The sequence below is a fragment of the Falco punctatus genome (assembly GCF_963210335.1).
Source record: "Falco punctatus genome assembly, chromosome: 7".
In the NCBI taxonomy this organism is placed as follows: Eukaryota; Metazoa; Chordata; class Aves; order Falconiformes; family Falconidae; genus Falco; species Falco punctatus.
This window is the reverse complement of record NC_137587.1, coordinates 41,168,225-41,183,560: the sequence shown is the minus strand read 5'-3', so window position 1 is coordinate 41,183,560 and position 15,336 is coordinate 41,168,225. Positions and strand designations below refer to the sequence as shown.

General features: G+C 37.5%; 1 protein-coding gene and 1 long non-coding RNA gene across 3 annotated transcripts in view; one reads left to right on the top strand and one right to left on the bottom strand.

Moving 5' to 3' along the window:
• LOC308066790 overlaps window positions 1-9,744 on the top strand; it is a 37,229-nt gene extending 27,485 nt beyond the window's left edge. Inside the window, exons 4-5 of one of the 2 annotated variants that reach the window (XR_013929294.1) lie at window positions 5,666-7,157; window positions 9,182-9,744. This is a non-coding gene — a long non-coding RNA (uncharacterized lncRNA). Of the gene's footprint in view, window positions 1-5,665; window positions 7,206-9,181 lie in introns of those variants that run through there. The other variant, XR_013929295.1, reaches the window with a different exon arrangement.
• A 117-nt stretch (window positions 9,745-9,861) lies between these two features.
• Window positions 9,862-15,336, bottom strand: part of LRRC9 (leucine rich repeat containing 9) — a gene marked incomplete at its 5' end in the record, with an annotated part of 32,605 nt that continues 27,130 nt past the window's right edge. Inside the window, 1 exon segment of the mRNA XM_080396352.1 lies at window positions 9,862-14,233. Within this exon segment, the coding sequence (XP_080252478.1) occupies window positions 14,113-14,233 (121 nt within the window). The 3' untranslated portion in view covers window positions 9,862-14,112.

Below are 15,336 nucleotides of genomic sequence, written 5' to 3'. Positions count from 1 at the left end.
GGTATTTCCTTTTGAGTCCAAATTACCTTTTTTTAATCAACTATTTTGGTAGAATTTGCCTTCTACCAAAATACGATTTATAACTAGTATTTAAAGCTGAACAAGATGAAGCCTGGAACATCTCAATATTCAGAAAGGCAAACAAATGTGATGTTCTGTTTTAAGCTGGTAACTGTAGTGGAGACTCCAGTGGTAAAGGAAAGTTGTTCTGCACATTAAACAAGTATCCAAACTCCTCCTCTTGTATATTAAACAGCACATTACCAGCTCTCTAAATAGAATGGAAAAATCAAAGCAAATCCATTTGTTACTTTTTGAAAAAAAAAAAAGAGGTGAAACACTACCTTTTAGGAGCTTTGCCTTCTTGGGTGAGTTGTTTCTCCCCCTGATCATAACAAAGGAAAAATACATATGCTTTAAACTTTTGCTGCCCAGGAAGGTTATGGAGTCTCCTTCTTTAGAGATATTCAAAAGCTGTCTAGACGTGGTCTTGGGCAACTGGCTCTAGGTGGCCCTGTTCTAGCAGGAGGGTTGGACCAGATGGCCTCCAGAGGTCCCTTCCAACCTCAACTATTCTGTGATTACATATGCACTGCACCTGAAAAATTAGTTGGCAGTAAATTTACGTTATTAATAAAAATCATACACAAGTGTTACGATTAACCATGTCACACAGAAACCTAGGATAAAAGTTCAGTTAACTCCAAAGGGTAATTGTCTTAATATGCGCCTACCAACCATGCACCCTGTGGCCTCCACTGCTAATTTTCATACATTTCCACATGTTGTAGTGGCTCACTAACATAAAATTGTGAAGTGAATGTTAGTTGTCCTAAGAAATGTCATGGCTACCTTGAATATCAGTGGAGAAAAGGACAGTGGGCTGACTCTGGGCGTTGAAAAAGCGTTGTCAAAAGATCTGAAGCAACCTTAAAACCTTAAAACTTTTTGGACTCAAGAAAGTAGGATCTTCCTTCCTACATAAATACACAGTTAAACTTGAATTTATGTTACCATACAAACTAATTCCTTGAGTACCAAAGATTAGGGTTCACACATTTTCTGGTGATGGAATGCAGCTATAAATTTAACTTAAATGATTACTGTAGTCTTCCTGATTTGATCCTGATTAAGGAAGTGAATCTTCCTTAAAGTTCAAAAAATAAGTACAGATTCTGTAAGCAGAAATAATGAAAAGTATCGCATAACATAATTCTTTTCTTTACTTTAAGGTTGTGTGCAGAATTTATTGTTATACGTAACGTTAAAATAGAAATTACTAAGTAAACATAAGTAACAATGGCAAAATGCTAAGAGATGCTACAAATATTATCTAAGTTAAGAAGCTTAGGGAAGAGAATACTTCAAAGAAATCTGACCACAGTAAGGCAAGAATTGGGCTCTTAAGACACCTGAATAGCTTTAACTCTGCCTGAAGAGATGCCATGAGGGAAAAGGTTAAAAAAAGCCTGATGTGTCCTAAAACATCACTTCATCTAATCTGGGATGATAAAATTAGTGTTGCTTAATCAGAGGCAAACCTTTTTTTTATTTTTTTACTATCTGGGTGCCTTTGCAGTGTTCTAATTTTAGCATGTTGGATTTAATAAAAAGTAAGACTAAACTGGAAACACAGACAATACGCATAGTTTTGCACTATTACAACAGGCTGAAACTGGAAAGATCAAAGAACAAGTGGCATGTGAGGAACTGCAAATATAGCTACTGATAGAGGAACTGCAAACATAGCTACTGGTAGAGGATGCTTTCTACAGCATTCTCATCTACATTATTTAAAAATAAGTGGTGTCCATGTGTTGGTCTTTTAATGTGTGAGGATCAATCTACAACATGGGGAAGAAGTCATACATGCTGCTTTAAGCCAGAAAAGCCCACTTTTGAAGTAAAAGAGAAGTACCTGTAAAAAGATCCTTGGCAGTATGCAGTTAAGGTCGAATCCAGTCCTGTGAAGAGGCCAGCTTAGATCAAGGCTAGGGGAAATTTAGTTCTGTGTAAAGCAGTCATGCTGAGTAATGTCACCTCCTTTGACCTCTGCTTTCTCATCTGTAACATCTGAATCAGCAGGGCACTACTTGGTTTAAATAAGGTTTAAAATGTTTCCCCTCTACAGGTTTGGTGATACCAGCCACCAAAAATACATGCTCCTTTGGAAACTACTCCTATCACCTCTGTGCATTAGTATAGACCAACTGAAGATGGTTGTGGAGAAACATCTTTGGGAACAAGCCCTTAATTAGCTCTCTATTCATTGACAAATATAGCCTACAGCTTTTAAACACATCTTTCTAGCAAAGAAAAATTATAGCTTATACCATGGTATATAGGTATGATAATATACAAAATATGCCTAAGAAAAATGCTTATTTGGGACTAATCTTACATGAAAAGCAACTATGCACAATAATTCCAGAATCGCTTCACTGACTTACACAACTGATTTTGAAGGAATCTCTTTAGGTAGTAAGTATTAGTAATCAAGATGGAAATGGAAAAGTCCCAGTGCCAGACCTGTTGTTCACTCGCTTGTAGTGGAGAAATGTTTGATACATTAAGAAATGTTGGTGTAACATTCAATCACATGCTGGCTTGTTCCAGCTGCCAGCAGTCAGTAACAGCAAGGTGCTGCTGTTTGTATCACAATTATTATTTAACTACAGTAACAGCTCTACCCTTGCATTTCTGCTTCCATACTTAATATCTTTAATTACTAAGCAAAAATAGACTTTATGCAACAGAAAACCAACCAACCAACCAGAAAGTCTTGAGTTAGTGACAGTACAGGATTAAGCATGGATTTGGGAGGTAGCAGCTTCTGTTAAACAGCTGGCTCCATTTTACAGTATAGTCATTGTTCTGACTGTAAAATTTTAAATTGTTTTCTAGGTATTTTCTTGGATGCATTGCAAGTCTTATCAGAGGAAAGACAATAAACACATTTTTGGTGGATCTGGAAACTGAAGTAAAGAAAATATGGCAGCATTTAGAGAAAGAAAAGTAATGTCTGAAAAGTGCTTTAAGGCTGTATTCTCCCCCTCCCTGTCCCTAAAAAAGGAAAGCAGCAGCAGCAGTGTTTAAGGCTGGCAAGAGCCTCACCTGCCTACATTTTCTGTGTTGCCCTGATGCAGTTGGCTGGTTTGAGATGTAGCACCGTGATGCACCAAATGGTTTAGCAGATTAGTTGGTGCTCCTTCGACTTGCCTAAGAGCTCTTTCTGCATGGATGCTTCAAAGATTTTTTGTTGTAATTCTTGGGTTCTTAAGACTTATCTGCAACACAAAATGCACACAGATATTCTCCCTGCACAGCCTCACACCCGCAGCCAATCATCAAGTACTGTATTCCTTAATTTTCCTCACCAGAACAAAGTTACATCATTTCCCTTCAGTTTCTAGCACAGTTTAAAACTTTAGTTTACAGGCTGAAATTCATTAATAAATTAAAATAAACAAACAGAGCTTTCAAAAGCACTGAAAGGCTAATTCTTCATTAATGATTCAGACTGAATCTGAAGATCCATCCTAGGGTGAGGAACTGACAAAGATACATATTCCTCCAGAAAACACATTTCCCATCTATGGAAGGGTTGTGAGAAACTTACAAACTTGCAAGATATTCAGGAAAGAAAAAAAAGGCCTTGTTAAAAATGCTTTATATGGCCATATAATATGTAGCATGAAGGAGTATAACTATGTTAAATACTCAGGAATAATAATCCTGTTTGTTCATGCTAACTTTCATTTGATGCATTCAGTAGAGGCTCTTCAAGTTCATGACCCAATATAAGACCAGAGCCAAATAAATGGTTAATGTTTTCATTCAGATTCCTGTTTGTAATTCCGAGAGGATTATGTCTCTGTAAAGTTTGCTGGCAGTGCAGGAAATCCAGAGTCCTCTGGAGAGTTTGCAACCAGAAAACCCTTCACAAGAAAAGGAAAGACAAAACCAAATCTAACAGATCTTGGTCTTTATGACAGAAATGTCGTTTTGGTTTTGCAGCAATATAAACAGTAATGATAAACTTTTTGTGAGTAAAGAGATGTAGGATCAGTTCTTCAGATTACTGCTGTGAGCTTAAGATTTTACTATTACACTTTCTAGATAAGCTGTCAAACACAGAAGCTGCACAAGTTGTGTACATTAAATAGCACCAGTAGCCAAAAAACTCAAATGCTTGAAACAAACTTTTAATCACTTCAAGAACAAAGCTATTATAATGCACTGAAGCTGTTTTTACTGCGAAAGATGAAACCAAATAAACTTTAGAAATGTAAACCCATTACAGCAGATGGCTGGCAGGGGATTGATAAAAATTCAGCTTTGGAAAGATCTTTATAATATTATTTAAAACTCAGTAGTTCATCAGTCTCACTTTGTGCCCACCACTTGTTGTAGCGACTGATTTAAAGCTGTGTGCCAGTCTGTCCAGATTTGTTAATTTTGTTGGAACTGGCTACAGTACAATGACAACAATGACTGATTGTCCCCTGCAAATCATCTCTATTTCAGCAGTGACATTAGAAGAGATTTCATCAAAAGCATGAAAAAGAAAATATTGTCATGTACAGAGTGTTCTGATGTTTACCTAAACCAGTACTAAATAAAGTGCTAGCCTTTCTGCTGGGAAAATCTCTTTTGAAGCTTAGGATCAAAAGCACTTTTTAAGCTTAAACAACACCATAAGGTTTCAATTCTTGCTTTCTAACAAGCACTTTAAAAAGCACAACCAAAATGCAACTGACAAACTTGAAAAATCTTTTGTGTTGTTCCACTTGAATGATCTAATGAGAAAATGGCTCAGTTCTGTTGTAGCTAATGAAGTATAACATCTTCACTGAACCTGAATATAAACCAGAAATTTCTCTAAAGATCTAGTCTTAACATGCTTCTATTGCTTCACTCATTCTGCCATGTTTTTATTTAAGTGATGTCCAATGAATAAAAGCACAGGTCAGTTTTGAAATAGAACATTTACACATGAAATTACTCAATCCAAAAGTGCTTTGAACTCTGTATACAAGCATTGTGGCTTCAAGTGGGAAAATGTGTTTCAGTAACTTACGAAGGTCCTGAGTCTGCAAACAGAGATATTAATGTAGTTAGACAGAGATCTGTGATAACGCATTTTTGACAGATGAAGTTCTGAGACAGAACCCAAGTGTACATGGATTTTAACCTACCTGGTTTCAGCAGTGACCTGTGACCTTCTATCAACGTAAAGACCGAGATTTGGCAAAACAGTGAAGATACCACTAATAACACTATCAAGTAACAGCACTTATTTTGTAGCACCTAGAAGTTAATATCCTGCTAAAGGGCTTTATTTTTACAAAAGAATATTTATGCCAAGAAATTTCTACAAAGATACAGTAAGGACATAAGTATGGGAAGTATAACAGCAAAGGGACTAGATTCAGCACATCAAGTAGTATTTGCAGCCCAGCGCAGGTTTAGATGTGGTTGGGCATGGTGACAGCATCACGGCAGTAAAGAATTAAGGAGAACTGGAGTAGAGTAACCTTGTCTACCAGTCTACCGTTAGTGCTTTGTATCTGTAAAGCAAAGAGGTTTGAGGAAAAGCTGGACAAGTTATTGATGGGAGAATAAAACCAATCGCTTCTCATCATCCTTCGTACTTATGTTTCAGATGTGTAAAAGAAGTGTTTCTGTGCTCCACAACTATGAAACTGAGACATGAGAGAGAACTGTCTTGCACAACACGGAATGGGAACAGACTCTAGATCTCCTTATTACTCTATTGATCATTCCTGGGAAACTGATGGTTAAAATGCATACTGTAGCCTTTTGAGCTGGAAGGAAAGAACTCTGTTCATCAAACAAATCTCCAGAGAAGTTTCATGCTGTGATACAGAAAACACAGGTCTGCTGTGGGACAACAAACTCTTTCAGTGAGTGGGGTCTTGGTGATAAACAGAACTACAGAGACAATGAAACTTCTGTTTGTAGGAGACATGTGCTGGGCTAGCCTCCTCTCTGACTCCTTGTTGTTGTTACTGTTATTCTTGTATTTAGGAAACCTAACAGTGAATCCTACTAAAAATCTCTGTTCCAGTGAATTTATACTGTCAAATGAGATGACGCACACCCAATGAATGCAGACAGACTGACAGATGGGTGAGCACAAGAAAATAATGAGCAATAATATTGGTCAGTGTGACAGACAATGGTCACAGCAGATGCCCAACTGTTGTGAAGCTTTCTTTTGGTTTTATAGTCAGTGAGAATTTCAGGGCAAGGTCTGGAGGAAAACAACAACATTGCTTGCCAAGGAAGCCCCTTGTCAACAGAAGGAGTAGCAAAGGTAGAAATATGGCAGTGAAAAGGGGGTGCTGATGAACAGTAACAGTAGTCAGCTCATGGTATGCAATTGCATCTCAAGACATTAGGAGATGACCTCACTCAACAAGAAGCATGGGGACAGACAAGACTGAACCACAGGCGATGGAGACAAGTACTTCAATGAGGACGGACAGTGAGAGCTAACACAAAGCAACAGGCTTACGGGCAAAGAATAAATGAAGACTATTATCTGTGTTAAAGTATTTCCAATGGATACAGATGGGGCAAGATAAGTATCTTTTAAGACAAGACAATATGATATTGCATTGCCAAATTATAGTTGAAAATATTATGTAGGTAACTATCAGCAAGAAGAGAAATTGGAATCAGGTGTGCCAAGAATCCCATTTACTGAGAAAAGATGGACAGAAGTTACAATGGTGAATACTGCACTTTGAAATTACAGTTTAAAACAGTGATGCAGCATTGCTGTGATACTGCATTATGTAGTAACATTATGAAAGTAAGAGAATTAGGTTCCTCTGAAACTTTTATGAAAAATTATCAGACACAGATACCCTGTGGAAGTACAGTTACTTCTGCTCCTTCTGTTCTCGTCGGCATGGACACACTTTCATGACACTGGTATTGCATCTGCCTAAGCTACACATGAGGATTTGGTGTTTCGAATGTGCACCTGCAAATTTAATTCCTCCCCATGAACTCATTCTACCTGTAGTCTAGGATGGCCAAAAGCTGTGTAAGTTCACAGAAGTATGAACTGAGGGTAGACCTTGCTGGAAAAAATGAGTGGATTTGCTGCAGCATGGCACTTCAAGGTAAGTGTAAGTTACTACTAGGGATAAATTTCACATTTCTGAACAATAAAATCATCAACAATAAACATCTGAACAATAAAAGTCATCTATATCTATAGATAGGTGAGCCTGAGACTGAGACTCTAATGGGTCTTTTATAGTTTTTAAGTGTTTGGTTTGTATTAAAATTGCCTATCACAGGCACCTCAATGAAGGTATCACAACAGCCAAATAGTAGTCATCTTCCTGGCAGGATGATACAAAGAACCTGTTATAGGTTCTCACACTCATTAAATTCTGTGATGAAGAAAAGGAACAGATGGTATATGTCTTCTATTTTTCCTGACTTTACAAAATCTGAGATTGCTTTAGAGTCTACCTGGAAGGAAAAAACATCTGGTTTAATGCTATGATAACCACATTAGGCACCCATCACAGGTGACATGAATATCATCCCTGGAATTTGAATAACATTTACTTTACTTGTTTCAGGGTCTGGTAGTCAGCTCTCATCCTTTCTTCTGCATTTACTGGCAGTCAAAACACAACCAATGAATACTAGTTCTTCTGGAGAGAACCATGTGCAAAGAAAATACAAATTAACCTGGAAATGGGATCCTTGACCAAGAAGTCAATCTGACAGTATCTCAGCTACACCAATAAATGTCTGAAACAAACATTACACCACTGCTACTCTCTTAGAAACAGAATCCAAACTGTGCATAAATGACTATATAACTTGGAGCAAAATTTTTCAGCTTTAAATGCCTATGAATAACTGACACTTTGTATTGACAAAATGGCATGTGTTGGGCAAATTTATACATTCCTTGAGTTAGCCCGGACCACAGCAGCTTCTCATAGCCCTCAGCACATATGAAGATTTGAGTGCACTGTGCACCCTGCAGAGATGTGACTGGGAAACAGCCTCACCAAAGGCCAAGTGTTGCAGGTTGTGCTGCAGACAGGAAAGGCTAGCAATATTTCCCTATTTTAATATACAATGTTATTGAAAATGACAGGTGCTAAGTTATCTGAAGTGTGGACCATAATGGGTGGGACTGTGAGATGCACCACCTTCAGCCCTTTCAGGAGAAAGTCTAGGCCTGCCATTCTAAAGAAGGAAACGCTGGAATAGAAATTTCCCAAGTGGAAATCTGTCTTTTTTCCTCGTAAAGAATACGACTGTTCTTGCCATTACTGGGTAAATTCAGTTTGCTTGACGTTCTCCTGCCATTTCATCATCCATTTCATCAGCCCCTTTTCGTTTCCCACTCTGTATAACCCCTTGAAAGTTGGTGTAAAAAATGTCGTAAGTGCAAAAATACTCTTTTCTGTCAACCACTGAAAACAGAGTGCATGACTGCACCATATGTACTAGGGCTCCAACATGCCCCTGGCTGCTTCTTTGCTGTGTTTCCAGCTCTTGCTTTAGACCAGAAACTGCTAGTTTATGGCAAAAGGAAGTTAAGGGGCATTTAGAACTTACACTTTCCACCTAATCGTCAAGGGAATATTTATGAAAACATACTGTATGTACTCTGTTTTCAACTGAAATTTAGAAAGCCACATTTTTTAAAAAAAACTAACAACAAAAAAAATGTTTTCATTTACGTTTGATGCTACTTTGAAGCTCACCAGTGCTAAGATACTTAAATACACGAAGCTGAGATCCTACAAACTTCGTTCAAACACTGGGCCCCACTGAGTTCAACTTGTCCTTTTATAGTTACCAGGAAAGCCTTTTCTACTGTGTGAAAGAGTTAGCTTTCTTCTGCCCCGTAGCTATGTATTCATAAAATCAGAAAGGCTAGAGTCTTCTTTACCGTGTTCTAAGAGTTTGCTCCCAGGGATAAAAAAGGTAAACCAACAGTACTATGCAGAAAAACAGAAGCATGTCTGGAAAAAAAGAAATCTGAAATTTCCCTTTGGGACTTTTTCAAGGAGTGATGAGCAGAACAACAAAAAAATCGCTACTGAGCCATTTTAAAAATGAAATCCAGTATTTCAGAAATCTTTTAACATTCTTTGATCTTTCTTCACAGATCTGACCTGCTTTGGAATATTGAAAGGACAGCCCATCACTGCAACATAGTCACGCAAACATCTACGTTTTAAATTTATCTTGCATCACTATGAAGAACAGTATGCTGAAGAATGAGTGCCTGCTGATCACAGTATGGCACTGAGACAGGCACAGTGAGGCAATGTGATCATCACGCATACTATGGAGCTTTCAGCCTTGAAACAATAATAGCAGATACTTAGGAATGACCTGGTTATGGAGAAATTATTAATAGGTTTAATGATTTAAAAAAGTAAATATTCAGTGTATAAAATGAAATACACATCTAGTTTGTTTGACAATGCAAATGAATATACTGACTGGATTTCCATGTTTGAGAGCACCTTTAGACTGGGAATAACTTAAAAGTTTTTCTAGTTCAGATGATTCCTGTCCGAAAGTTAAAAAATGTGCCATATGTCAGGAGTTCTCAAAAACCTTGCAACTGTTATATATATTTTGGGGAAAATACTGGTAATTTTACACAGTCCAATCCATAGAAGAAAATGGGAATTTTGTCTGAAAACAGTCCACCTCATTTAGCCCACAGAATCTACACAGAATTAACAAAAATACACTGTACTTGAATCCTGTTGAAGTCCAGAAAGAGTCTAATTTTAGCAAAGACTGTAAACTGTTCAGTCCTCATAATTGGTTTTGCTCCAGATGAAGAATCAGAAGACCAGTCTGTCTAGCAAGGAAACCTTGTGAAATCATTTTAATGTGGTTATGGTCCAATACCAACTCCTGCAGAAACTGGAGACCTTCAAGTCCTTCATTTTGGCTCATGTACTTTCCTAATATAGCAAAAGTACATGGAATCATCTTTAATGGATTTGGATTCCTTTCCAGCAAAAAATTATCTTAAGCAAAAGCAGTTCATAAACTTTCCGAATTACCTGTGTGCTGGTTTGGGTCACTTCAGCCATAGTGGAAGACAGCATGTTTGATTTCATCTATCTATCCACTGTCTCTAAAGGCAATTATCTTCCTAAACAAAATCAGGGCATCTTGAAGAGCAAGATGTAGGTCAAATGTAGGTTATTGCTAACTATAAGCAATAACCAATTATTGTTGGTATAGTTAGGAGGAAATTTCCTCAGTGTGGAACCTGCTGCTGGCCATCAGCTGAAAAATGCATCTTCCACACGCTGGATATCCTGCTCCGCCCCTTGAAGAGACGAGTGAGGCACAGAATTTCACTGTTCAATACCTGAAGGATCTTGGACCCAGGGCAAGAATTAAAGCTAAGGTATCATTCTTATTTGGGTCAAGACCAGAGAAGACTGTCCCCCACAAATCCAAAACACAGTGAAGACTGAACATAATGAAAGTAACCGTAAAATGCTTGAGTGCATGTACAGAAAAGCTGCTACCACCTACCCTGCAAAACTAGAAGTTTCAAGTTTTCTGTCCTGCTAAGCTATATATGGGCCATGTTACTAAGTCCATTATAGCCCAGATGAAAATCTTCCAAACTCTGCATTATGAGGGGCAGATTTTCTCCAAATTCTGCATCCCTAAACCAATAAAGCACACAAGATGATGCCACTATTTTCCTTGGACAAAAGAACTTCAGCACTTCCCACTCCCCCCAAAAATATAATTATGAAGAGTATATGCAGATGACTGCAATCTCACTAATCACTGGTACAGGTTTCATAGGAATTAGATCTGTATATGATAAAAAAAAACCTGATGAAAAATGAAACAAATCTACTTGGATGTGGTAATACTACATACACTTCCACTATGTGGAAGCTAGGTCAAGTTTTCTGGATCCAGACCAGGAAAATCAAACAAATAAATAAACCCCCTCCTCTGCTCACAGAAGTCTGAGGACATGAAAACAGCTATAAACAGTTGTTTAATTAAGTAAAATACTTATGGCAACCTTTGTGTGTATTCCCACAACAGCTGAATGACAAACAGGCAAAATAAAACAACATGTACTGTTCTACTAATTTGCTTCTCAAAGCTTCATTTTTGTTACATCTGACCTGTAATTTGGTAGCATGAACTAACAGATTAAGAAAGAGAAGGGAAAAATGAGTTCTAATTTTAGCTTTGCCTCTTCCTCATGACCCAGCTAATGAAACAACATGCTTAGCAACCTCAGTTTCCAAAAACCCACTGAATATTGGTGATTGCTGAGCAGGTAGTGGACTTGATTACACTCATACATCACAAACAAAACAATATCCAAACTGTATGTTAATATGTACTATTAATTTGTTAAGAGGTGTAAATGTGTACTATGTATATCTTATTCTTTACACAAGCTTACTTCACCAGGCTACAAAAATTAAGAGCTAATTCAACTTCCGGAGAAAGTGCTAAGAGGATCTGGGGAAGGTTTAAGACCATTTTTGTTCCTAAAATATCTCACAATTGAAAAAGAAGGCAGCAGTCATTGAGAAGACAGTATCTATTTAGTGGGAAATTAAAAGCAGCTGTAATAAATGGAAAAATAATGAAACTGACAGTTAGAAGTAAAAACTTCCAAAAAACTGATTAAAAGAGCACATGCATGTAAGGGGACAGTGAGAAACAGTTTGAAAGTATATCAATAGCAAAAGTAATCTTGACAATGGTACTGGATCATTACTAACTGAAAATGGTAGAATTATCAATAAACCTGAAATGAAGCATAGTTGTTTATTAAATACTTTTGCACTGCATTTGTGGGGGGAAAAAAGGGTCAATGTTATTCACATCATACAGTAATAATAATTTCCATTCCAGTATTGACTTAAAGGTTGTTAAGTAGCAGCTACTGAGCTAGAATCTGACATGTTTAAGTCAGTGACTCTAAGTAAGTCACATTAAGAGCTGGCTGAGAAACATCATAGAATTTTTATGTTGATTTGCACTAACTTTGGAAACATCAGCCAAGTTTCACTGGCCTGCAAGAAAGCCAAAATTTGTCATTATTTAAAAAGGGAAAGAGGAGGAAGCTCAAAGGCATTAGTGTAAAAAAAAATAAAAATCCCTCCCATCAACAAGAGGGCCATTCCTACAGCTACTGAACAATTATTTCAAGTCCTTTTTGAGCCCCTAGTCTGTGTAAAGAATGTCTATCTCTCATGAGGAAGTAGATAACCAAAATGAGCACAGAAATTTGTCAGACTATGATGGAAGCCTAGATAACCAAAATGAGCACAGAAATTTGTCAGACTATGATGGAAGCCCAGACAGCTCATATCCATGTGTGCTTCTGACAATGTCCCTTTTCCCCAGAAAATCTGAAAACAAATTCATATTTTTCCCACACTCCAGATGCTGAGCGTATGCAAAGAATGAAGACAAGAAGAGCTGGGTGAAGTCTTGAGAAGTAGGCACACAACTAGGTTTTGCAGGATTCTCTGATGCTCTGTCACTGTTACTTTTATAAAACTTGACTAATGTATAGTGGGAATTCTGCACAGTGACTTTGCAAGACTTGTCTGATATGATAAAACTTAATTTGACTATAAATGCTGCCTCATATGTGCAGGAATAAGCAAATTAATCCTGACAGGTCATGGAAGTTTCAGTCCTGAAAGAGTGCACAGATGAGAAATGCATACTGAAAGGTAATTTGAAGATGCTCTTTAGGACACAGGCTGATCTAATGTTGATGGCAAAAGGAAGAAGGAAGTATGACAGTCTCGTTCAGAGGATGCTGAAAAGAGTATCACTTACAAGATGAGCAAAGGAGAGGAGATTTAATGGCAGGATAAATGCTTAGACTACACACAACACTGCAGAAGAACTTTGGATGTATATACAAAAGCCTTCTTTACACTCATCAAAGGTACTGTAGTCTGAACTGGCTGAACTCATTGATTCTAACAAGGGGTTGTGATTGCCATCAGAAAATCATACAGTGTTAGGCAGCTGAATTGTCACAGGAGGGACTGAAATACTATCTCAATATATTCCTCACTATATGAATATATTCCTGAAATTTTGTAGTGTAATGTACAAATCTAAGTAAAGAAGGCAAACAGAGCATCAATGATCAATCTGATCAGAGATACACGTACACACTCTCAGAGATTAAACAGGCAGCCAGAGAGAGGCAGGTTTACTTAAACTTACTCAAAATGAAATCCTTTGTAGGAAGGTGAAAAAACTTCAATGTATGCCTAAGTACTTATGCAACAGGATCCAAAGAGCAGACGACAGCAGCCTGGTATAGTTAGTTTGATGAAGAAGTGGCCTACAAGTTGTTCACAAAGAATTTAGGAAAGAAAAGCCAACCAGATCATGCCAAACATACTATATAGTGTGCAAAATGAACAAACAAACAAAACTGATGTACTGGGTGTCTTCAAGCTAGGAGGAGAAAAAAAACAGGGAGATCCAGAGCTACTGACACCAAAGGCTCCTCTTCCTCCTCAGTGGAGTAAAGGGAAGATAAAAATGTTTTTTGAAAGCTGATGGCCCTTGTTTCCTTCAGCAAGTCCTTGCTCCATCGCCACAAAAGGCCACCCTTCAGTACAGCTGCTGCCTATTTGTTACCTGACTCAGAAGCTTTTGCCCAGGCAGTATTGATTCAATGTGACTGTAGTTTAGGCACAATATATGTATAAAGGAAACGTAAATAATCAAACAGAATGTTCCTCTGCTAACACATTAGCAAAACTGCCAATTACATTTTTCTGATTCAGAAATTTGATTTTTAGAAAGATGATTGGGCAGTTTAAAGTGCTTTAAAAAGTTCGGTGCAATTCATTGATTTTGGATCAGATTACTGCAATAATACTGTAAAATTGAAACAGTCGTTGCAATCAGCTTTGTGATGATTGATTACTGTTATCAAAAAAATCTACAAGCAACAGGGTATTAAAGGAGATTAAAGACCATTTCCAATCAAAGGAAATCAGTTTATCATTAATGTTATTATGGAAAACAGAAAAGACTGTGTCATGAACCCACCTTATCATTAGGAATGAAGATTAAACCACTGAAAGACATGAGATCGTTGTTTTGTAAATTCATGCTGCAGACATTTCTAAACTGGTCTGCTAGCACCAGCTCTACAACTCTAAATTAAGTCAAAAAAGACAAATATGGATTGAGAATACAAGCAACATGGAAAAATAAGATGGAAATGAAGTATGTAGCATGCGCAGATCCATAGCATGCTGGCTTGGGGCAAAAAAAATGCAACATGCTTCTATGAAAGGAGCACCCTAATGAAAATCTCACAACAAATTTGCAGTTCTTTTTTCAGTAGTAAACAATTTATTTGATTCTGACACCAAAGGCAAGGGCTTTCAACAATCTGCTCTGTTTACTTCTATATCCCATTGCTGAAATTCCAGTTCCCCAGCTCTTAGGCTGTTGTCATTGCTTTCCAGCAGCGCTAGAACTGCAATTGCTCAGATTCCAGAATTGCTCAGAATGGAGTATTCCATTCTCCACTCACCCTGGGGTCTGCCAAAACACCACACAGACTGTGATAGCGTACCTCAGCTCCATCAAAGTCTGCTTGCAAGGTAGTTCTTATTACTTAATAGTAGAAGTAGGACACTCCATTGGTCAGAGAGACATTCCTCAAGTAATTTTTAGGAATTTGTAACTGCTATTGATGTATCTTCAAGAAATTCTAGGCTTGCAATTGTAATACCTTAAAAGGCACATAGCGTTACAGTATCGCTCTACAACCTTTTACAACAAAGCCTACAAGGAATGAATACCCTTGCAGAAAATATTCCTGACGAGAATGTTTAAATACTTGTACCTGTCCTAACATCTTAAAACAGTCTCTTGAAACCAACAGTCAAACTAAAAGGAGTTATGATTTCTTTATAAGCCAGATCTACTCAATCCTACGAGAACACTGACACGAATATTCCTGGCATACCGTTGCTGAAGGCCTTCTAGGCTATTTTAGATCAAGAGATGTAGATCATGGACTGTGCCGTGAAAATTGTCTTCAGATGTTACATCAGGTAGAGACTTTCACTGACAGATGCGGGATACTGGGAAATAATAAAATAGAAATATGTCTCTAAGAAGACAAATACATGCATACAACCCATAGAAATACTCTCCTAAAGATTAATATCAGGGGTGATGTTTGCAAAAAAGCATGAGTAGTGCTGCTAAATATGCTAAATGCTGCTAAAATACTTTTGTTGCAGA